General features: G+C 48.2%; 1 protein-coding gene across 3 annotated transcripts in view; it reads left to right on the forward strand.

Moving 5' to 3' along the window:
• The first annotated feature begins 246 nt into the window (after positions 1-246).
• LOC136284841 (galactosylgalactosylxylosylprotein 3-beta-glucuronosyltransferase 1-like) overlaps positions 247-23,874 on the forward strand; it is a 28,831-nt gene continuing 5,203 nt past the window's right edge. Inside the window, exons 1-5 of one of the 3 annotated variants that reach the window (XM_066175275.1) lie at positions 247-434; positions 18,769-18,917; positions 19,241-19,776; positions 20,986-21,282; positions 21,784-21,891. In XM_066175275.1, the coding sequence (XP_066031372.1) occupies positions 18,806-18,917; positions 19,241-19,776; positions 20,986-21,282; positions 21,784-21,870 (1,032 nt within the window). In that variant the 5' untranslated portion in view covers positions 247-434; positions 18,769-18,805 and the 3' untranslated portion in view covers positions 21,871-21,891. Of the gene's footprint in view, positions 435-18,768; positions 18,918-19,237; positions 19,777-20,985; positions 21,283-21,783; positions 21,892-23,874 lie in introns of all 3 variants that reach the window. The other 2 variants (XM_066175273.1, XM_066175274.1) reach the window with 2 other exon arrangements.

Raw genomic sequence — 23,874 nt, forward strand, 5'->3', positions numbered from 1 at the left:
GCGCTGCGGCCGTGCCTGGCTCCGCTCGCCTTTCCCCCTTTTCCCGGCTCGGGTCGCCTCCTCGCCGCTCCTTCCCCCCCTCGCTGGCTCCGCGCTCGCCCCTTCCCCGCTTAAGGTGGCCCCGCGGGATGCGCGGCGCGCAGGAGCCGCTGCGGGCGGCCCTCGGCGCTCCCCCCACCCCCGGCACGGGGTGGCCTTAAATCGGCTCCGCGCCGCGCGTAGCCGCATCCCCGGCGCCGTCTGAAGGCGGGCGCCGCCATCCGCCGGCAGCGCCGACGGGCCGGTCCCGGTGCCGGTCCCGGTGCCGTTCCCGAGGCGCAGGGAGGACACGCCTCCGCCCGGCGGCGGGCGATGCTCCCCCGGCAGCCCCCGGCGCGGTGCCGCCCCGCGCCCGGAGCCCCGGCGTCTCTGCCGTGACCGGCCCATCTCGCCAGGTAAGCGGGAGACCCCGCGCTCGGGCACCGGGGCTTTGGGGGTGGGAGCGGCGCCGGGAATACAGCGGTGACCTTGCGGTCCCCCGGCGCTTGGCGCTGGAGGGGTGCCCTGCCCCGCGACCGGCAGCTGCATCCCCGAACTTCATCCCTGCTCAGCGCCCGAACCGATTCCGCGCTTGACGGGGAGTCCCTGTCCTTGCATCCCCCCACAGCTTGGTCCGGACACCTTCCAGGGGAGCGACATCCCACCTCCAGGCTGGAATTTTCCAGCTGTGGGGAGATGCCCCCATTGCTGGTGTGCGTCCGCCCGGGAATCTTGCCGCCGGGATCTCCGAGCGAGGGTACCCAAACACGGGTCCCGGGCGCGCCGCTGCTCCCGGTGAGGTTTTATTGCGCCTCTTGGTGACAAATACCGGAGAAGCCAAACTACACAAAGGCGACAAGGGGGGTTGTGTGCAGACACAGGTAGCGTCGCTAGGAACCGACCCCGAGCGGGCGTCCCAGTGAGGGGCTCTGGAGAGGTGGATTGGGAAAGGGCAAGAGTAGGAGGTGTGGGGAAGGGTTCTGCCCGCTTCTACCCCTGCATCGCACACGGGCGTCTACCGAGCGATGCACTTGCTAGTTTTCTGGAGCAGTTTGGGGTGGAAGTTGCTAGGTGAGTTGGAAAGTACTTCTTTTCGGCCTCCCGCTCCAGCCACTCACCCATCCAGCCTCGGGCCAGGGGAGAAGAGGGGGAGGCTCAGTAGCTAATGCGTGACAGAGAGAAACCCCTCAAGGTGCTACAAATCTGGAGAGAAGTAGCCAGTTCCTCCTTTCCTTAGAGAAACCTGCCAAGGGGCAATTTCAGTGCAGCTGGAGAGAAGGGGTGGTGGAATCAGCAGGGCAGCACCAAGCATCGCCATAGCAGAGCAATAATGACACACTATAAATACCTGTCCGATAACTTGAAGTCCAGCAAGTGAGCGGGGGAGAGTGAGCAATGCAGCCCCTGCAGGTGCTGTCAGCTCGTATTTTGGACCCAGAGGAGACTTCCTTGTCCAAAGCACATATGCAGAGAGTCTAGCAAGGTACAGCAGTTTACACATGAGTCCGATCACCCACTTCTGCTGGGGCTTAAATCTCATCAGGTGCAAAAAGGGAAAAATGGATGGGGAGGTTCACGCCTTGTACCAATGGACAGCCAGCAGAATTGCGAGGCACTGGCCTCACTAGCCTCAGACAGGACTAGGAACAGGGGCCATATAGCACTTCCACAAGCTGGGAGACAGGTGCACAGAGACAGCAGGATAGGAACCTCACAGAAGGGAGGCCATCATTATTCCAATATGTGATTCCTCAGTAGGCGATTACAGGGACCTCAGTCTCAGGCAATAGAGAGGGTTACAGGGCAGGAGGAGAGGCCACTAGCAGAGCTGTGTGTGACAGCCTGTGTCACATCTGTTTGCAGCCGTGCATGTTGCCAATCTCCTTTTCTCCATGCCCCGGAGCAGGATGTGGGGGCTCCATCGGCTTTGGTTGGTGCGTGCTCCATGGTTTCCTGGAATCTATCTGTTGGCAGGCACACCTGGGATACAGACCAAGTGTGAGTGCCAGCAGCTGAGCACACGCTGTGCCTGCCCAGTGTGAGACCAGGAGCTCTGTCACCGTGATTCCTGCCCTCCTTCCCCCTGTCCTTCCCAGGAGTGACTTTGGTGTTGCTTTCAGGGCACTTCAGCCTGCATCGAATTAAGGCTCCGCAGAGCAGCTAATATACAGAGGTAGATGTGCAGCTAACACATCGTATCGGGTGTTTCAGGAATCTGGTGAGACCAAGTTAAAGCTCTTCTTTGGCATTTTCAGTGAAGTAACAATAATAGTAGTAATAATTATAATACTAATAATACTATAATGATAATAATAATAATAATAGCAAAGTCATCTAGGCAACCTTGCAATCTCAAAGCAATTCAACTAGCTGACATAGAGCACAGCTGAGATTCAGCCAGTTTTACAACAAAGGGCTTCAGCCTGGCTTGCAAGACACTTTACCAGCCACGAGATAGAGAGAGAAGCAGTTGGGCTGAGGAGACTTGCTCCCACGACAAGGGTTTTAATGAGGGAAGCTCCCGCACCTTTGGGCTTTGTTACAGTGTCATCGGGGAAGACTGTTGCCTAGGGAGCTGTACAGAGCTATACAGCAGCTAAGTGTACGCAAGAGAGAAAACACTTCCACAATGTACAGCCCTTAAATTCATATTCTCTCCACGGTTTGGGAATATTTTGGTGCCTAGTGCCTGTATTCTCTAATGACATCCTCCCTGCAGAGTGTCCGAGGTGGTACTGGACAGCTCAAGGCTGTGTCTCCTGTGTACCCAGCATCCTTTCTTCTTGCCTATGAAGCACTGGTAAAGGTGCTTTTTGGCAGGGAACTTTCCTCTGCTTCAGCAGCAGGCCAGGAGATGTCCTTAGTGTCCGAGATCAAAGTCGTACCTAGCAGGCAGCTTGCTGGCAGGAGCCTGAATTGGATTGACTCCAGCTGTACCCCTGGATGGCTTTCCTCCCCTCTTCACCGAGGTAATCACCTGCCAGTGACAGTGCTCTACACATCCCTGTGTTTCTCAGTGCCTTCATAACTCCAGCCTCGGCTGCCCCTTTCTCCCAGGGTGCTGATGCTGCAGGCACAGTCACCTCCTGCTTTCCTCTAATCCCTCAAGAGGCAATGTTCCTGTTCCAATCATAAGAAGCCACCCTGCAACTCCATCCACCTTCTGGAACTTCTTCCAAGGCCTCTTCTTCCCCTCCTTGAGCACTTTCGATGGTCTTTCCTGTTCACAATACTTGGGAGCAATAAGGACGTGTGCTGCAAGCCTTCATATGTATGCCTACAAGGGATGAGATATTTGATAGGCTTCAAAGATGCCCTTTACTGAGCATGCAAAATTGCTCTGAGAAAGCTCTGCAATTATTCTGCAGGATGTACACAGGAAAGACGATATCTGTCCCCTTCCTCCTTGTATCTAATTGTTCCTAATAAAAGAAGAAGCCTAAAAAGGAGGTAATAAGCCAGACTAGAATCTGGGTCCCACACACCTCCAGGGCCCTGGAGGAGTATAAAATCACTCTGCCCTTTTTGCTCCTGGCCTTTCTGCCTAATAATAAGCATTATGCTTTTCTGCACCACTTCCCATCCCGAGATCTCCAAGTACTCGGCATGTGTGATTAAGAGCACTCCCTGCCCACATACAGAACTGTTTGTCAGGATGACTACCCCCTCTTTACAAGGGAGACACGGCAGCTCATCGCGTCACAGCTGAGACAGCCTCAGATCATCTGTCTCACAGGCAAGAGGCCCCTGCCTCTCTGGGAAGCACTTGCTGGGAAGCAGCTCAGCCTAACAGGACTGCGATTTAAAACCTATCCGCACCACAAAGGACTAATGAATACAGGACATGGATGAGACCTGTGGCTGTCAGCACCCTCATCTTGGGTGCACACATGACTGCCCAAGGCCAGTTCTTCAGAACAGACACTGGTCAGACCCCACTGATTCCCCCAGGCTGGGGTACTTCTCCAAATGGCACTTCAACCCGTGGTCAGCACACTTAAGAAAATTTGGTCCTTTAATCTTTCATGCTGTTTTAGGCTGTGCAGGCTCATAATTAAGAGCTTGAAGCCTCTTCTAGCTCCCTCTCATGTGACATTAGTGCTCCCGAAGGCCTTTCCTTAAAACTCAAATTTATCTACTTTGCCAGTGTTCCCAAGTGTTCAATCAACTGCCTCGTTGGCTTCTTCCACCACACAGTGTGGGGGGCTGTCTGACATCTTTCTGCCTGGGATGAAAACATTGCACTATGCAAATTCCTGAGATTTATAAAACATGATCTAAGTCTCCTCATGAGACCCAGCTTCCCAGGTCTGAGACACAGAACTGGGATCCACAGCTCCAGCACAGGGACCTTCAGATTTTGTTTGCTGTTCATCCCTACTCTGATCAGGTAATCCCGGTAATGCCTGGTGCACATAGAGAGATTCCTTAAGATGGGGTTAGCTAGCTCAGGAAGACACATGAGGAGGGACATTGGGGTGAAAAACAAAGCAATTAACACAGAAGAGGGAGAATGAATGCTTCTCTACAGGTCTTTTCTCAGTAGAGGAACTGGACTGCATTCAGGAAAACATGAAAGGTAGCAATTTGATGATAAAACTATTTTCCCATGCTGTGCATTGTGACATAGGAGTTCTGTTCTACAAGATGCTGAATGCTGAATGTAGGATTCAGGAAGAGGAGAAATTGTGATGGATGGTAGGTTGTTCATCACTGGACAGGGCAGTCCACTTGAAATATATCTAAATCTTCAGGGTTGAACCTCTCACATCCTCTAGCACAGGACTTTTTATACCTTCCAAAACCCACAACACAGATCAATGTAAGACAAAGGACAAAAGGACACAAACATGTCCAAGTGAAGATCACTCAGGCATATTTTAATTTCCAGGCAGAAGCAAAAAAACCTTATTTTCCAGCCTGTGTGCTGACACTTAGCTCTTGTAGGTTTGGGTTTTGTCAGCTGGAGCGGGTTCAGGTTAACTTCTGCTGAGATTTGAACTGGTCCAGTGGTGCTTACGCTGCCACTTCCCCTGCCCATGTTGTGGATTTTAGCAGACTGCCAGCGTCCTGGCAACTTTATGTGGTGCTGGTCTGTGAATAATGCTGCATTGCAAAAGGAAATGGTTTTCTTTGGATGCTACCCCTTGTCAATGAGAGCAAGGGCATTTATTCCCAGTACAGCCAACCTCTAGCCAAGCAAAGTGCTGGGATTACTTGGAGCTGAACAGGGTTAGCAGTCGGGCAATCTCAGCTCTGGATAAAAGATTTTAGAGCAGCAGTGTTGCCTCATTCTATAAGTTCACAGTGGGTCTGTGTGTGGGAGTACAGGGCACATGGGAACTGTAATTTGCTAAGCAAAGCAGGATTGCTCCTCGGCAATCCTTGTGTGGGAGAACTTGGAGGAAAAGCCAAGGGCCAGGCAGGCAGCAGTAACTTGCAGACCCTGCCTCCCCTGAGGTGATGCTCCCCTGGGGCGTTGCAGGGCAGCCTGGCTTCTAAAGACACTGTCCTTAAGGGCAGAGTTTTAGCAAGGTCCTCTGCTCCCAACAAAAGTCTCCCAGCACCTCTTGATAGAAACAGCACAGTTGATCCTTGCCTGGCAGGAGTAGAGGTTGCTGGCTCCTTTCCCCCTTCATGCCCCTGTTGTTAAAGTAGGATAGTTAACATTCATCTTGCCCTGACCCTCCCTCATTCTGAAAGCTAAAAACAGCTGTAAAGAGATGTTTTTCCTATGATTGGCAGATTTAATTTATTTTTATGGTTATGTCCATAGCTATGGGTTAGGCAACAGCGCTAGGCCTCATGAAAGCCCTGACTGTGACCACAGCAACGGGACTGACATTAATTTGGGGTAATACTGCACAAAGTGCCAAAGTGCTGGGTGAGGCTGGGTGGCAGCAAAGGATCTTGTCCTCTCTGCCATGATGGGGTGTCTTCCTCACTGGTCTAACCATTGTGTTCATTGTGTCTCCCCTCCACTTTATCCAGCACAAATGCCAGGGTGATCTTAACTTTCTCTGTGCTGATACCTCATCCCCTGGATCCTTCTCTCCCAAGGCCCTTCCCCCAGCCCAGATCCATACAAAGGTGAAAAGGAAGGAGGAGATGATGACTTTCCTGTATCTGCCAGCTTCTCTCTCCACCTCTGACGTGAATGAGGCCCTTCATGGTTTTCTCTTGAGCAAACACAGATGCTTTTGTTTTATGGGCTTGTGGGACGGGATGGAATTAATAAATCAGAGCGCCAGTGCTGTGCCGCCACATTCCTGCAATTTTAAGGCAAGATCACACACAAAAAAAAAGGCAGAAAAAATAGGCAATCTCTTCAGAGAGCACTCAGATGATTTGACTGTGCCTCCTGCCTGCTGTCCCACTTGGTCTCCTGCTCCCTCACCCTTGTTCATTCCTCCTCCTCCTTTCTCTGACTTCCACATTCCCATTAACCTCATTTCTTCTGTTCCCTTTCCCTTCCTCAGGAATCACTTTCAGTCACACCTTAGTTTCTCACCTACACCTATTTTTCTTCCCTTGTCTTGATTTCATTTATGTTTCCCTTACCCTTACCCCACACTAAGGTGTGACCAAGGCTTGTGCATCCAGGTATGAAGTTCAATGTCCTGCATGTAAGCTGAAGAATCAGGAATGCTTCAGCTTTTTCACCGTAGACTGAAATGTCTGCTCTTACACCTGCTTCCCCCACCTCTCTTCTGTTTTTCCTCCTAAGAATGTAGCTGCCTGAGAGATTCAGTGAATGACTCTGGGAATAAAACAGAAAGTATTACTGTTCTCCTCTCAGATGTGGTATTTAACACTGTTCCTTCGACCAAAATTAGATCCTGCCCCAGAACCGGCAGACCCTTTCCTTTCTTGAAGGATAACCAGAAATGTTTAGCCTAAAATTAATTCTTTTGAGTCAAATGACAAGTTTTAATATCTGTGCTTGGCTACCACCAGGTGGTAAGGAGCCAGGAGATCTTTTTTCTCCCCTGTAATTAGCTAACTGTATGAGGGGCTTCAGGAGGACAAAGTGAACTGTGTGGTTAGTACAAGCTACCAGCGAGAGGCTGAGACAGTTTTATTCACTACACTGGTTGTTTTTTTCTCTAATGAGCTTAGGCACTTGAAAGTCATTTCCCCAGAGTGCTTATACATTGTTGTGCTTATCTTACCTGTGGGGGAACTGAGGCACTGAAGCAGGTGAAATGATTTGCCCAGATCCACATACTGACGCATAGCTGAAGCCAGAAAAAGAACCAAGAAATCTTGTTTCACAGTTGACTGCTTTATCCTCTGGCCTCAGAGGAGGCCAGCAAAGACCTTTATCTTGTTTAGATGAGTGGATAGTCATTCCGAGAGGGCGCTGGGGCAAGGATATCTTTCTGTACTAATATGTGACTTGATGAGTCCTGTTGCTAAGCGGCTTCAATGATAGATCATGCATCTTCTTCACTAAGCATTGAAATAATTTTTTAATCATTAAAGCTAATACAGAATCCTCAGAAACATCCAAATCTCACAGCAGGGGCTGAAATTAGCTAGCAAACAGAAACCAAATCCTGATTATCCCTGTGCACCTCTACAAAGCCTGCAAGCAGTGTCTGCTGAAGTCAAACACGAGCCCAGCTGAGCTGTATCTCAGGGCTGGGCTGGGCAGTCAGAGGCAAGCTGGCAAATCCTGCTGCTCCACAGTCCACAGCAAGTTTTCTTCTTCCCTCAGACACGCGTGCCAGCTCCTCATCTCTGTGGAGCAATAGGAAAGGAGGTAGGAGTGTTAATCACTGACCCCAGTTAGCTGAGGCGTCCCCCGGCATATCTTTAGGAAGGAGAAATTATTTGCATTTTGTCAAGTGTTATTAAGTGGCAGATCTCAGCCTAGCCAACATTGTTCCCCCAGCCTATTTTTGTTTTCTTTTTGCCCTTGGAACCACCTCCTCCATCCTACTCCTACCAACCTCTTACATTTTCTGTTTTGTGAACAATTAGTTATTTCAGGTGTTCTCTCCGGTGCAGTCCCCTGGTCTGCCTTAACTTATATGTCTGCCCTCCAGCATGGGATCCCAGCACCTCTTGAAATGTAGCAGCCCACAGGCTTCTCCATAACTCCTCCAGTAATCCCAGTGTGTTTCCCATTCTGGTTAGCAACTCTCATACTGTTCCCTATTTTTTCTCAAATCTACAGGGCTCAGCAGCATGTCATCCAATTATAACAGGAGGTTTTTTTACAGCCAAAGTGAGGGTTTCTAACTTCTGTGTTAGAATAGGACTCTTGGAGCATTAAGGAAAGCACAGTAAATCTCTTATTACTCGATATGCATCAGCAGCTCCATTACAAGGGAAGTCACAGGACACCGATAAGTATTTTGCTAAGATCATCACTGCTGACCTCTGTGCTGATTTTAGGGGTGAATATAGTCTACCCCAAAGGATTCTTTGAGAAAGGATAATTTAAAATTGCTCTTACCACCTCAAAGACCCTCTGTTTTCACCCTCTTGAGAATAAATCCAAGACTGTTCCTCTACCATGACCAGTTTCCCCACTTGTGCTCCTAGTCATGTCAGCCTGCTAGACAAACTCTGCATACTTCTTCCCACCTAGCAGCCTCTTCTGGAGGTGCTGCAGAGGATGCTTGTGGCTCTTTTGTCAACACCAGCTCCTGTTTAGTGGTGGATAAGCTGCCATCTCAGCAAGTTTTATTCATAGTCCATCAAGCCATGCCAAGCCAAGCCACACTTGGACCGTAGCTCTCTTGAAGTCAAACCAAGTCCTGGAACTGTTAAACACTGGTGCAAAACAGTCACTAGGCAAGATTTCTGCTCTTGTATACTCCCTTCTGCATTGCACTTACCAGACTGATAAAATCTGATACCAAGTATTTCTTTCCTAACCCAAACATGGGTCCTAACTTGAGCACCAGAACAAACACAAATGGCCTAGAAATTAGTCACAGTGGCAGAAGCAAAAATCCAGTTTCTTCCTTCTTCCTTCCCAAGCAGTTTTTGGATGTTTCCTCTGCCCAGAAGCTGTTGCTGGCCTTTCAGGGTTATTTTTTGTGGAGCTGGTAATGGATGGAGGTAGTTCACGCGTGCATGGGTGAAGCTCGAAATACCAAACCTGGCTTGTTGACCTCCACAAACGTCCTCGTAACCAGAGAGAACTTCCCTTCCCTGAGCACAAGGAGAGAGCCAGATTCATCCCCAAAATCAGAAGAGATTCAAATCCACCTCTCAGATTTATGGCAGCAGCCCATTTCTGGCTTAAACAAGAAACCACTCTTTGTCTGCCCTGACCTTCCAGGCCAACTTGGTCTCCCATTGAAGCTCCAAGGGCTCTCAAACTGCAGAGAAGGGTTCAAAAAAAAGCCTAGTTCATCTTCCCTCTCCAGCCAGAAGTATCTGTTTATCAGTTATTCTGTCCAAGGCCAACTGGCAGCCCATGAATGTGGAAGTAAGGTAGGAAGGAGGGCACTGCCCAGCACACCCTGAGTGCAGAGGTGTAAGAGCTGGGGAGACACATCTCCCAGGGTTATCGTGGTTGTATTTGTGCAAAGAGGATACTCCAGTCTCAGGAAACTGCTCAAGCAGGCAACTCACCAGCCTGGGGGTGATGGTGTCAGCCCCCTTTGGCATCCAGGCCTAGGGCAGCCTGAAGCACATCATTTCACAGATAAGCCCATGAGTACAATACAGCACAGGCTGACCTCCCTCCCAAGGGAAGGTTTATAAACACTACATCCCTGCCTTCCCACCAGACTCTTCCATTTTAACTGTGCAAGACACAGAAAAACAGAAACCAAAACCCACATCTTTCTTTCCTGGTAGGCTTGAATTGTTGTTAGAAAGGGGCATTTGACTTTTGCTACTCCTCAGCTCCATCTGTTCACCCAAATGCATCCACTGCTTACTTTTTCTACAAAATAAAACTTATTCTGGTCATGATGCAGGGATATATACTAGCTGCTGCTGCCAGTGCCCAAGTTGCTCCCCTGACATTCCCAGGAGGGGGGAATTGCATATGAGTCTCTTGATTTCAAACACCTTGGCAGGTAATTTGAATGTGACCTGCCTGTAGTCCAGAGTCAACAGCTTCCCTGTTAGGACATGGAAGGACAGCAGGACAGTCCTAGCAGGACACTGACCATCAACTTCCTGCCCCTTCTTTCTTTTGCTCTCTTCTTTCCTTTCTATTTCACATGCAGAAGGCAGAAAAATAAACACTGTCTGCTGACTCTAATTTTCATTTTAGTGTTTCTTTTAATCAAGCCCAAGCTACACAGATCAGCAGTGGCATTTAAGGTATAAATCAAGCAGTGGACCATAACGTATATCTAATGCAAAAGACAATTCTCTAGGTGCCAATTTATCCATTCTACATTTGTTTCTAAAAGTGTCTGCATGACACTTGAATGCTGCACAGCAAGTGGCAAATATAATGAGTGCTGATGATTTATTTGGGGGAAGAAATCAGAATTAGCATTTAGGACCATCTCAGCCAGTTACAAAGCAAGCGTATTTCACACAGCTCAGGGAGCTGCAACAGCAAAAATGTCCATCAAAGACACCAAAGTGGTGTTTTTCCTCTCTCTAATCTCACACAACTAACACCTGCATGATGTGGCATCAGTGCTGTCCAGTGTCCTCTCTGTCTTAATCTATATGGAGCAGCCACCCACAAGAACATTCCGCACAAAGTTGCTGTTTGCACAATACTTTTATTGATCACATAATTCAGCCAGCATCCCCAAATGAAAACTCAGGGGGATTCTTGCCTTTACACTGCACTCATTCTCTGCCCACATTTCTTTCCATACAATAACAGATCAGGGCTCTGGTTCTTCAGGGGACCAGCACACACATGTAACCATTAAAATGCCAGTATTTCCACAGATTTTGGGAAGACAGTAGACATATTTGGCTACACTGGTGTTTAAAATGGCATAACTGTTGCCCCACTCATTTGCACTGTGATTTCAGCCAGAGCAGTTTCTCCTTTGCTTTCTTTTGCCCTCCCTAGGAGTAATGGGGAAGTCCAGCAGGGACGAGCATTTCAACATTGCCTTTGAAAGCAGGAGGAAAACAAGCTGTCTAAATCAATCAAGAGTGTGCATTAGTGATAGCATGTTCCTCTGGAGGTCTGCATTTGATGTCATATTGACACATAGCTGAGATCAAAGCCGGCCTCTGTATCCTGGCTGCTACCAGAGGTATAGCATTGGCCTTTGGGCCCCATATCTTTACAAGGAGCTCGTGATCAAATGTGATTTCTTCCCCCCATAACAAGCACCTGTGAAATGTAATTATCCATCAAATAATGCCTAATGCCTTTTTCTCTGAAAAATAAATTCCTCTCCATCTTTGAAAATGTTCTGGGAGGAAATACTATGGGTTTTTCCTTTCTGCTTTTGTAAAAAAGCTGTAAAATGACAGCTCCCACTCTTGCTGAACAGGCATCAGCTGTTAACTCAGTAGGGAAAGCTCTGAATGAGACATACAGAAACTTTGGAACAAGCCACTATTGTTTTTTGCTTCCTTAGAATTATTTTGCCTCCTTGGAAAAAAAAATAGCTTTTTTTTTGTTGTTGTTGTTGTTGTTTTGTTGGCTAATGCAGATATTGGGCTGATTCATGCTGATACGTTTGGAATTATTATTCTGTAATAGTCATCAGCATCAAAAAAGGACCTCAGTTCTGCCAGAGCTATGCAGCAGGGAAGAGAAGCTGACGTCTGAATAGGCCCCTGAGTTCCTTTTCAAGAGAGGATAACTCCAGGCTTAGAGGTCTTTCAGGAGAGAGCTAGCTTTCTCAGGAGACATCTGGTACCCCCTGCTTCTCTTCGGGCCTGAGCTGTTAATCTTTCTCTGGGTATTTCTGGCACCCCTGGATTATGGTTCTGCAGTGCAGGGAAACTGTGATGGGGCAGAGGGCTGTGTCCCTCTGACTCACAGCCCACCCCCACCTATGTTCAGGGGGCAGGAATGAGGTGACAGGTTATATGGATCAATTGTGAAGGACATTTGGGTCTGGGCTGATTAAAAATAGCCTGGCTTAGACCTCCTTTTTCATGCTCCGGACGGCTCTCTGCAATGACGGGCTTTGCAGCCAAGTTCAAGGTCTAGTCTGTATTCAAACTGGGTTATCTCCATTCCTGCTGATAGCCCAGATAGTGCCTGGATACCCTTGATCTACCTGGGGATAGCAGGCTGAGCCACATGCTGTCTCTAAAGTATTGGCTCCCTTGGGACCTAGCCAGCAGATTTAATTAGCTCTGTCAACGTTTCTTTTTTTTTTTTTTTTCCTGTTCATTTGGAGTTGTTTTGTTTTTATTTGGAAGAAACCCCTGTATAAAGCATCACCCTCTGCCAGGCCATGCTCCCACACACAAGCCACATGTCTAGGACAAGGATGCTCTTCAGAAAGGTTCTGTGTCAAGCTGTTTACGGACCAAGCTTTGAGGAACGCTCAACTTGGCATCATGTGGGCAGTCGAGGCATGGAGGTTGTGCATGGTGTATTCCCACGGGACAAGCCTGGTTTCTGGGCTGAAGTAACTGTGCTCCCATATGGTGAAGGGATCAGGGCCGGCAGGAGAGGATGAAGCCTTACTTTGCATCTGACAGGCGCAGGGGCTTGGGAAGGGCAGCTGTTTCATTGGGAGTGACTCACTTCCCGGGGAAGTTGTCCCCACAGGAGCCTGTGCACCAAGGGACAGAGTATTGATGGGGCTGAGCCTTGAAACTACACAGCTGCTGGTAGTTCTGCTCTTCCTGCTGTGGGGAAGGACCTGGCCATCCTTCCCTGTATTGTTTTATTATTTGTAGTTCCCTGGGTTTTGTCTCTTCAGGGGACTCGGTTAATTTTCCTTTGCCCTCTCTCCCCATGAGCAGATGGGGAGTGTTCACCTCATTCAGATTTCAGGGGTCACTTGCCTGCAGCTCTTCACCAGGTCTGCAGCAGAGGGACGATTAAAACCCCCAGCAGAAGAGCACTCTTACACCCTGGGACAGAACCGCAGTCTCCTACTGTTGCCTGGGCTACTGGGAGGTCAAGATCCCGCTTGTGGGATCTGAGCCTTTCTCTTCTCTGTTCTACCCACCTCTCCTATGAAGACAGGCTGAAAGAGTTGGGCCTGTTCAGCCTGGAGAAGAGAAGGCTCTGAGGAGGCCTCAGAGCACCTTCAAATACCTAAAAGGGGCTACAAGAGAGTTGGAGAGGGACTCTTTACAAAGGCATGTAGTGAAAGGATAAGGGGGAATGGATTCAAACTGAAAGAGCGTAGGCTTAGGTTAAATATGAGGAAGACATTCTTCACTTCAAGGGTGGAGAGGCACTGGCCCAGGTTGCCCAGAGTTATTGTGAATAGCCCATCCCTGGAAGTGCTCAAGGCCAGGTTGGGGCTTTGAAACCTGGTCAAGTGGAAGGTGTCCCTGCCCACAGCAGAGGGGCTGGAACTAGATGATCATTAAGGTCCCTTCCAATCCAAAACAGTCCATGATTGTATGATTAACATTTCCCTTCCTAGAAAAACTGCTTCTTTTTTTATTTCCCCTTTGCTTTTAAGTTACCCAGTTCCAGCAGAGTTTAGGGGAGAAATTGCTACTTTCTGAGCAGAAAACCAAATCTGCCTTTTCCCTTCTTTTTCCCACCCCCACAAGAAATCCAGCTGGATGTGAACCCTCAGGCACTGTCCTTTAGATCTAGCCTATCCTTTCTGTCCTACAACGATGCCATTCCTGAAGACCCATCTGGGGGTCTTGCTACTGAGAAATGCCCTGTTTTGGCTGTGTGTGTTTGCACAGTAACTACCCTTGCTTATCCCAGAACAATAACCCATTCCACCCACTTCTCTGGTTCCTTGAATCCATCCTCCCACTTTATCGTGCACATCTCAAACAGGCAGGCAGCTGCCTGGTGAGGGGAAGCGCTGCAGCATCTTGGCCTGTCTCAATTTTTAGCACTATTGTAGTTTCAGCTGAAGGCTCTGATGGGCCCAAGGGAATGGGGAGAGAGGGGACAGCGGCTTCCTGTGCATTTCAGCAAGGCAGAGGCTGAACCGGTGCTGCTCACCACAAATACCGGCGCTGCCATGAATTATGCATTCCTTGTTTAAAGAGAGGTCGCTCTCATCAATAATTGAAAGCTCCCTGCTCTGCCTTCAGCATCACATCTCCCACACCGGGAGTTAGGGAACTCATGAAATCTGCATGGATTTCCTCAAGGTGGCTAGGGTCTGGTGGAGAGAGGCATCAAAATGCAGGCAAAACAAACCAAAAACTCTGCTGACAGCTTTGGTGTGTGAAATAAGTCATCTGCAGCTACCTGCAGGTCTGCTCCAGCCCTGTTCCTCACACCCCTGTCTCCTCCCCTCTCCACACCTGTCTCCTCCCAGGGTACACACAGAACAGTAGGCTTGCAAACGTGCCTCAAACCAAGATTAAGGAGCGTTTCTTGAAACTTTTGGCTCCATTACCTGAGAGCAGTGTGCTTCAGGTGTTTGCCTAGAAAACCGTTACACTGGATGGCGGGATGTTCCCAAGGGACAGTTTGAACTGTGAAATGTGTCCCTCTGGGAAGGTAAGGATCTTTAAAGCCTGTGTATCCAACTAGAGCTGTACAGTCCTGCGGCTGGGATTGGTCCAGCATTCAAAGTCTTGTAAGCCTGGCTCAGACAGGCCAGCTGCCCTGAACCACAGGCTGGAAAATCACCTTTCTTGCAGAGCAAACTTTTTGAAAGGTGTGGTTCTCATTCTGGATCAGGCAGGCAGAGGGCAGAACCAAAACCTCAGAGGAGAACTACCAAAGCCCATCTGATCCTAAGCCTTCCTGAGTTATCCTAAAGGATGTAAATTGAGCAGCTTCTCAACGGGGCTGTAGGAAAATCAGAGACACTGGAATGTGTCAGCCTTCTAATCCCCAGTCAGCTGCATCCCTCCCTAACTTTCACCTTTCTCCCATACACTCAGCATGTCCTTTCAAACACCCCGCAGCTCAGGGAGAAAGTCACTGCCTGGGTCATTTTGCAGCCTGGAATCCTTATCCCTCACTCAACATCTGAGTTCTCTTGCCTGTAACAAATTGTACCCAGTTGGTAAATAGTCAACAACAGATGAAGGGATTGGTCACATGTGATGGTCTGAGCCTCAGCCAGATCTTTCTTCTGCTCAGCATCATTCTGGGGAATCCAGCTCTTCCCCCTGTGTGCATCTCTCATTGTCTTCTCCTGAATCCTGTCAGAATAATGCCTCCTGCACCAGCACAGAAGCTTTAATGGAGACTGAATGGTGTTGCATTCCAGGAGCTGAGAAGTCTGACAAAGCAGCGTGAAGCCAGAGTAGTACAAGAAACTTTTTGTCCCCATCATGCTCAGCTTTGTACTCTGTGTGTTTGTTTATTTTTTAATGGAGAACAGAAGATTGATGGATGAAATTAAGAAGAGGGATATGTAATTGGAAAACAGCTCAAGAAGGCTACATTCAGCATATTGAAGGCATCCATCAAACATTCAGCTAATGTTGTTAAGGGTGTGTAACAAAACAAGGGCTGCAGGAGACACTAGGGAAAAAAAAAAAAGAAAAGGAAAGAGAATGGGGAATAGGCTGGACAGGAGAAATAGCAAGAGAGGAGAAGAGCCAGCAAGAGAATACAATCAATAATATTTGTATTGCAATCACATCCAAAGGCTCCCGTTGGGATCAGTGCTGGACTGTACAAGCACATTAAGAGATGGTCCCTGCCCTCTACAGCTTAAACCCAGGAATTACCAGATGAAGGCAGGAGATGGTTTTAGATGATCACAAAATTTTCTTCTGATCTTGAATCTCATTTAATAGGATCTACTCTGAGAGGGCAGAAGAAAGGTAGCTGTTTGTGCCAAGAATATACACTGTAATGTTTGCCAGCAGGCACGCAATTAATCCGAGCCACTTAGGAGACTTTGGTTTTAATTATAAAAAGTAGGTAAAAATTTGTGCAGTAAACCTCTGCAAGCCCCAGTGGGGCCATCAGCAAGCTACCCAAAGGCATCGATATGTGACTGGATTTTGATGCTGTGTTTTCAAAAGGATGGACTGATGCTTTAATGGACCTCTTTGTGGGAAATAGTCCACGAGGGGTGGACATTAGGAGAATGCAAAGGGCCTTTGTGTGGGTAAGGACAGAAGACAAAGGCTAAAATTATTAGTAAGCCAGAGGATTCCTGTAGTCCTGGAAACAGGAAAGAAAAGATACTCTGAAGGACTGAGAAAAAGCAGGTGAAAGACATAAAGCAACAGAGAAGAGCACGCATGATGGATGCAGGGGGAGACAGTGGGGAAGACAAGGTAACATTTTAAAGAGAAAATAATGTATTCCAATAGAGATTTTTTGCAATGGGGTTGCAGTCAGCTCCTCTGTGTGGTTCACAAGTTACCTGGGGCTTTATGCAGGTTTTAACTTCTTCAGCCTTGCTTGCTTGCTTTGGAAAAGCAATACAGAGAAGGTACATGCAGAAATAAATGAGCTCGGAGCACCAGGGGAGTTACACACACAGACAGCATCTCCACTTGTTTGCAGTGTTTGGGAAGATGAACAGGGCTGCCTGGAAGAGGGAGGAGGAGAAAGAACTAGAAAGGGAATTTGTTAAAAATCCTTCTAACTCTGATCCACTCTCCTCTGTGCTCTATTGGTAACACAGCTGCCAGAGCTGCCTCCTCCTCTCTTTCCCTCCAGAAACCTGAGTTTGCAGCAGTAGCAAGTCTGCTGCATAGAAACTGTGTCTGTATAATTAAGGCTTTTTATTAAAGGGAAGAAGCACTGGCTACCTGACTCTGGTGCAGGAACATTTGTAATTGCAAGCATACTAGGAGAAGCAAGGAGCTATGATGACCCTGAGCCAGGGCCTGGGTGGGCCTAGGTATCTGCAGCTGTTAATAGCAATCCTTGGATTTCTTTTGTGGCTCTGACTGTCGTCACAGTGAGTCATGTGATGATGGGAAGCTTTACTCTGCGCTGCTACACTGGTAAGAGAAAATATTTCCTGTAGGGAAAGCAGTCCCTGGTGTGGGTAACATCATCCTGCCCTGTGTCTGGCCTGGATCTGTAGCTTACCAAATACCTATGCCTTTGGCACTAAAGCTTGAAGGACACTCTTGTACCTGCCCCAGACACAGTCACCAGAAACCAGTGAAGTTAAGCAGAGCCAGCATGTTTGCTGCGCAAGGCCCCTGCTCACATCATCAAAACACTCCTGTTGTGCCCCTGGCCACACAGCTTCCTTGGTCCACTTCTTCATCAGTTTTTTGTAGCTTGAAAGTAGTGAAATGGGCACCATGGTGTTTCCTGAGTGAGGGGGTAAGAAACATTAGATATTAACACCATTAATGGCTGGCTTGGGGAGCAGTCAGTGGGAATATGCTTATTCCCCTAAGGGAACTGCTCCAGCATTGGTACCACTGGTGTCTAACAAGGAATGAGCTTGTGTTGCAGTAATTTCCTTAACAGGGCTTATGAACACCCACTTGCCCACCAGAGAGCTTGCTGAGACTTGCTAGTGTTCTGTCAGATGTGGCTGAAATAGGATTGACAGCTATTGGTGGTAGGGCACTGATGAGCCCTGCAGTTGCATAATCCTTGTTTTTTTTCAGGACACCGAGGTAAAATGTCAGAGAAACAATTAAAGACAGATTCTAAGAGGTCCCAGAGGATGAATTTAGAATAGCATCTCCTAATATCTTTCAGGAGTACCTTGTGGCTGCTATCACTGCAGAGCCCTTTTAGACCAGTTGTCATACTTCTTCTCACACAACTCTCTAAGGATGAAGCAAGCCAATCCTTCCCCTCTGGACAGATGACGTGCTGCTGGACCCTAATCCTGGGCAAGGAGTTGCTTTTGAACAAAATGTGCCTGTGTCTTTTTGAGGACCTTGGTTTTAGCTGACTGGCCTTCAGTACACTTAAAAATCCCTGGCAGAGCAGGAATTTAGAGCCAACCAATTTGAACCTCCTTTCAATCTTTTGCATTAGCATGATGCCATCACACTCTTCCCTCAGAATGCCTTCAGCCTAGGAGTGCAGGAGGACCTGGTAGGGCCTGGTGGGTACTCCAAAGTGTGTGATTTTAACTAAATGTTGCAATGGCCAAACACTGCAAAAGGGAAGTAGAAAGGGATGTGGGATAATTAAATATGCAGCAGGCATCACCAGCACTGTGGAATGACCAAGGCAGGGATTTCATGGAACACTTAGTAGGTGATAGCATGCATGCCTGATTGCCTCAATGCATCTGCCTAAGGAGGATGAATTAACACTGCAAAACTGTTAAGAGGTACTGGCTATCTAGAGGATGCCTGACATCTGACTCTTTTGTCCAGTTGCATATTCAGGCACAGAAATCTTGCACACAGTTCTAAAAAGTTGTACAAAGGAAGCAAATTAAATGGTCATGACAAAGCTCAGGAATGAACACAAGTCTCAAAGAGGGGGCAAGTAGCAGTCCTCTCCAGCTTCAGAATCAGCAACATGAACAACCCTAACTCAAGGACAATCGTTTCATCATGGGATAGTGGGAGGTTCTTTAAAGCAACAGAAATAGCTAAAAGCTTATATTCAATAGCACCAGAGTTGGCCAAGTTGGATAATGGTTTGGACCTGAAACGTTAATGGAGTTTCTTGTAAACTTAGACAACACTTTGCTGGATTAGGGCCAAACATTTGTCATGCCTCCCTGCATTTTTGGTGACTGGTTTTTGGAAGCCTTACTCTTTTCTCTTTTCTGAAAGGTAGAGAGATGCCTGGGCATTGGAAGCTCCCTGCAGCATGCTGAGAAGACGTAACCTTCTTACCACGCTCCTGATTGCCTTGCCATGGGCTCTTCTCCTAACCTTGTGGCACCAGTACCCAACCACCCACTACCTCAGCCTGCTGAGAAGTAAGTGCAAAAGTTCTGCTGTCAGTGTGCTGGTGGCTGTGACGACTTCTGTTGCAAACCCTCAGCAGGGAGTGATGCTCTCTCACAGGAAGGGTTATACGAAGGCAGACTTGCCTGAAGGCCCCCTCAGGGTTTGCTGACAGCAGGAACATAAACTGTTCTTAAGAGCGTGTTAAACATGCACCTTAGGCTGGCTTTGGAGAAAGGATGCAGAACTAACTCCAGATAGATGTGTGCCACCCTGGACAGGAGGCCACCCATTAGTATTAGTCCTCTGATATCTTCCTTTTTTTCCTTTTTCTTCCTTTGTTTTGTCCCAGAAGAGACAGACGAGAACGTGACCTCTAAAGCTCTCCTTAATGGCACATCTGCACTGAGAGAAGAAGGCTTCCCATCATGCACTCGGCAGCAGCAAAGCATAGGGGCAACGCCTAAAATCATCCAGAATTACGTGTACTCCAGGCCTCCCCCTTGGTCAGACACCCTGCCAACCATCTTTGTTATCACCCCTACCTACACCCGGCCGGTGCAAAAAGCTGAGCTGACCCGTCTGGCCAACACCTTCCTCCACGTACAGAACCTGCACTGGGTGGTGGTGGAGGACTCTCCAAGGAGGACCAACCTTGTATCCAACCTGCTGGAGAAGGCTGGGCTCAACTTCACCCACCTCAACGTGGAGACACCCAAGAGCCTGAAGCTGGGTCTGTCCTGGATCCCATCCCACACCCCAAGAGGGACATTACAGAGGAACCTGGGGCTGCACTGGCTGAGGGACAGCTTCAGCAACACTGCACCACCAGAAGGTGTAGTCTATTTTGCTGATGATGATAACACCTACAGCCTGGAGCTCTTTGAGGAGGTAAGAGACATAAAATTACACAGGACAGAAAAGCAGGATAAAGCTGCACAGCCTCGTAAGCCGAATTGCACTTGCAAAGGCCTCACCCTCTCTGCATGCAGTGGCAGCTGAGTATAGGGCAGATGCAAGCTGAAAGCGCAAAGAACACATTTGCCATGCTATAGGCTGGAGATGTGAACAGCCACTCACACACCATTGCACCAGCTAGAGTTCCTCTTGCCAGGTACCACAGGGTATGTACCTCAGAATTTATGCCTCTCCTCAGGGAGACCTGACCTAATTTAAGTAAGCACCAAAGACAAACTTCTGGCAAGGCATAAATCTGCACACCTAGGGGAGTGATGGGTAGGGGATGATAGAAAAGTTGTCTGACTTTCTATCCACCTTTATTCCTTGGCTGCCCTTCAGTTCTCCAAGTTCCAGCCACCACAATGGGCTGTGCCTCTGGGATCACCAAAGCTTGCCCAGACTTCTGCTGGAGACCTGGCTTTTGTGAGATGCCAAGCCTATTGTAAACTTCCAAGAATCCAGTAAACTCTCTTGTCACCAATTTAAGCCAAACTGCACTTGAAGTGCAGAATTATGCATCAGAACATATTTCCCGTTTTCAGAGTTGTTAGGTCTCTGTTAAGCTCATCCTTTCTTACTTTCTTCCAGGTCCTTTCTGACCATTTCAATAAACTCCCACACTTCTAGGCAGTAGCCATGGACAGAAAAACAAGGCAGGAGGTAGGGGGAGAAATTGGAATAGATGAGGACAAAGATGAATCAGTCAGGGAGATTGCTCGCATGAGTGTAAACCTGGAGTGAGTGGAGTTGATAATACAGAGCTAGAGGCCTGGTAAAAGTAGTATTTGGCATTTACAAAAATGATAAAATTCTACCATAGCAAGAAGGTAAAAGTACATATGGGATGAGAAAACCAGAGTTTTTCATTCTTCTGAGGGACTGAATGTGGGCACAGAAAAGCAGTGTGTTTGCTGTTCAGAGAATAACGTGCTGAGAATTTGCCTTGTGGCTGCGGAAGCTGTAGCTCTTCAAGCAGCAGTGCAGGTGAAGTAGAGCTTGTGCTGCCGAGAGCAATGTGATTGTGTAGGAAGTCTCTGGGGGAGGACAGGTGCCAATGAAAGCAGAGGATGGTGCACTAATGGCTTGAGACAAACGTGGCGGGGTTGAATTCTCACAGCACTGTCTCCTTCTGGCACACAGATGCGCTACACAAAGCGGGTCTCAGTCTGGCCGGTGGCTTTCGTCGGGGGGCTGCGATACGAATCCCCAAAAGTGAGCCCAGCAGGGAAGGTGGTGGGCTGGAAAACCGTCTTTGACCCAAATCGTCCCTTTGCTATTGACATGGCCGGATTTGCTATCAGCATCAAGTTGATTTTGGAGAGGCCTCACGCCAGTTTCAAGCTGGAGGGGGTTAAAGGAGGCTACCAGGAAACCAGTCTGCTGAAGGATTTAGTGACTATGGACGGGCTGGAGCCCAAAGCAGCTAACTGCACAAAGGTGAGTAGTACAAGAAATCTCAAAGATACAGTCTCCTTGCTGGGTCCTGGCTGCTTTTACAGCCTCCTGCAGCACTTTTCCACTTTCTAGTGTGCCTGCCCTGTGCTGGCACATGTCATTGCCAAATGATGCTGGGGCAGACAGATGGACAAAGCCTGCTAAATTCTTCACAGATGTGATGCTCAGAGAGAGCTGAGGAGCAGTGCTAGGCATTCTGTGTTAATAAAGAATCTCAGATGTACAATTTGTGCCCATAGTGCTTCTCCAAAATCCAGGAGGATTGGCAGAGGGTTGAGTCTGGAATTTTGCTCTAGAATGGTCCCTCCTCCTTTTGTCACTGTTTCATGTGCCTGTGAAGCGTCTCCCAGGATCAAGCCCTTTGAATCACATGCTTCAAACAGCTGTGACCCTCACTTTTCTGAGGATCCCACCCAATGGGTACAGTACTCTTGTAGTTTCCGTGCTATTCAGAATGTCTGAACTCTTTGTGCTTCCCTCTAGGTGTTGGTCTGGCACACAAGAACTGAGAGGCCCACTCTGGTTAATGAAGGCAAGCGTGGGTTTACAGACCCCAGAGTAGAGGTGTAAGCAGAGAGCCAGCTCCAGGGTGTGAGTATCTTTGTCTTTATTATTTGTAGCAAGGCAAATAATCTGTACCTGCTTCCTTATTTCTGCTGTTATTTCCTCAAAAACTGCATATGTGACTGCTCTGGTAATTCATCATGCCACCCTTTGGACAAGAAGTAGATTCTCATCTTTATCCACGTATGCTCTATATTTCTTACTCACTCAAGCCTCCTTGCAGACCATATGGGAGTTTTGCCTGACAGAGAGAAAAGTGACAGCAGAATCCCCCAGTTTCACTCAGTATTAATGACAAGCCAGATTCCTTCCCCCTGGACTCTTTAATCCAGCTCCAAACTCCCTTTGGTGTGGGAGTTGTCCTACAGCATGGAACGAGATCACACTCCTGCAGGCAACCTTTTGTCCTGGCAGCCATGCCACCTGTGCAGTGCTGCATGCATCCCCCTTCAGCTTTTATCCTGCAGGAACAGCTGTGGTGTGGGTGCAGCAGGGAAAGGCTGATGGAATGCATAGAGCACCTCAGAACAGGAACCAGCAAAGCACAACCTACACAGACTCTCTCAGTTTGAGGTGCTTGGTACCAGTGCTACCAGAGCTAGGAGTACATCTGCCGCTGAGGAGAAATAGTGAAGGCACTTGGAAGTGTCTTTGCAGTTCACAGAACCAAGTTCAGCAGCAGGACAGGGGGTTATGGCAACCACCACGGGTGACGGCAGGAGTGTATCATAGATCATTGATATGTTCTTAGAAAAAGAACGATGATGAAGAAACATCCATATGCCATGCCCTCTGATCTCAATGGCAGATTCCTGCCCCAAAGGTCCCAAAAAAATAAAAGTATCCCAATTTTGGAGTACCCATCTCTTTCTGAAATGACTCATATGTGTGTCAGGACACAGGATGCTGAATGATTTAGTCCTACTTTGGAAGATATTCCAGGAGTGCTTTTAGTTTTGACCCCAATATACACCTCAGCTCAGCTCTACCAGTGGAAATAAAACTGACAGCTTTTATACAGACAGTCATGAGTATTTCAACTTCTGCACTGCTCTCCTGTGTGCATCACTAGTAGCTGCACCTCAGCACCTCATCATCTCCGAGTGACAGCCACACAAATAGTGCAAAGCAGTCCCAGTGCCTGCACGCCCAGCAGCAGATGGAAGGCACTGGAGTCAGTTAGCTAAACACAGACACCTGGTGCCACCACAGGGACCCTGGGGTAGCCTACCTGTCCCTCCTACAGGGCACAAACCCTGTACCATTTCTGACAGCTTTTTATTAATGTTACAGATATCCTAGAAACCCATAAACGATGCAAGATACCTGTCCTTGCAGCTCCTCTTTTCACCAGTGCTTTTGTGAGATCCACTAACAGCAACAGGCTCATTTTGCAGACTCACTCACTCACTCAGACCATGCTGAGTCTGCAATTGCCTAAAGCTATGACTGCCCAAACTCAGCTCATAACGACTCACAGTCCAGTTAACTGCTCTGGAGGAATCACTTACTTCTACAGGATGAGCAAGCCTATAAAAACTCAGACAGATTAGATCCTACTTGGCAGAGGAGGGGCTGACTGCTTCACTGGAGAAGCGTAGTGCAGACATGATGTTTCCACAAATGTGCCGTTTATGGATGGGCACTTTCATCCTCACCTCTCTCCCTGGCCAAACACTCAGCCATCCTCCATAAGGAATGCAATGCACCAGCTATGGAGTCTCATGAGAATGGCTCCCTGTGAGCCATTTGCTGTGAGAAAGGAAAGTAACCAGTCTAAAAGATTAGGACACTGCCACTGATTCACCAGCAGGACTTGTACCTTTTTCCAAGCCATATTGTTTCTCCGCATGAATCCAATGGTTTCAAGCAGATTGTTGGCTGGATCAGCCCTGCAGAATTTTAAGGATCTTTCCACTTGCATTAGCAGTCAGTTTGACCACAATCCCTTCTGCACCACTGTCTGTCATGTGGGGCAGCTGCTCTGACACGTCAAGTTGGCAGGTGGCA

This window comes from Chamaea fasciata, unplaced genomic scaffold (genome assembly GCF_029207755.1).
Source record: "Chamaea fasciata isolate MVZ Bird 193981 ecotype frontalis unplaced genomic scaffold, bChaFas1.0.hap1 SCAF_2, whole genome shotgun sequence".
In the NCBI taxonomy this organism is placed as follows: domain Eukaryota; kingdom Metazoa; phylum Chordata; class Aves; order Passeriformes; family Sylviidae; genus Chamaea; species Chamaea fasciata.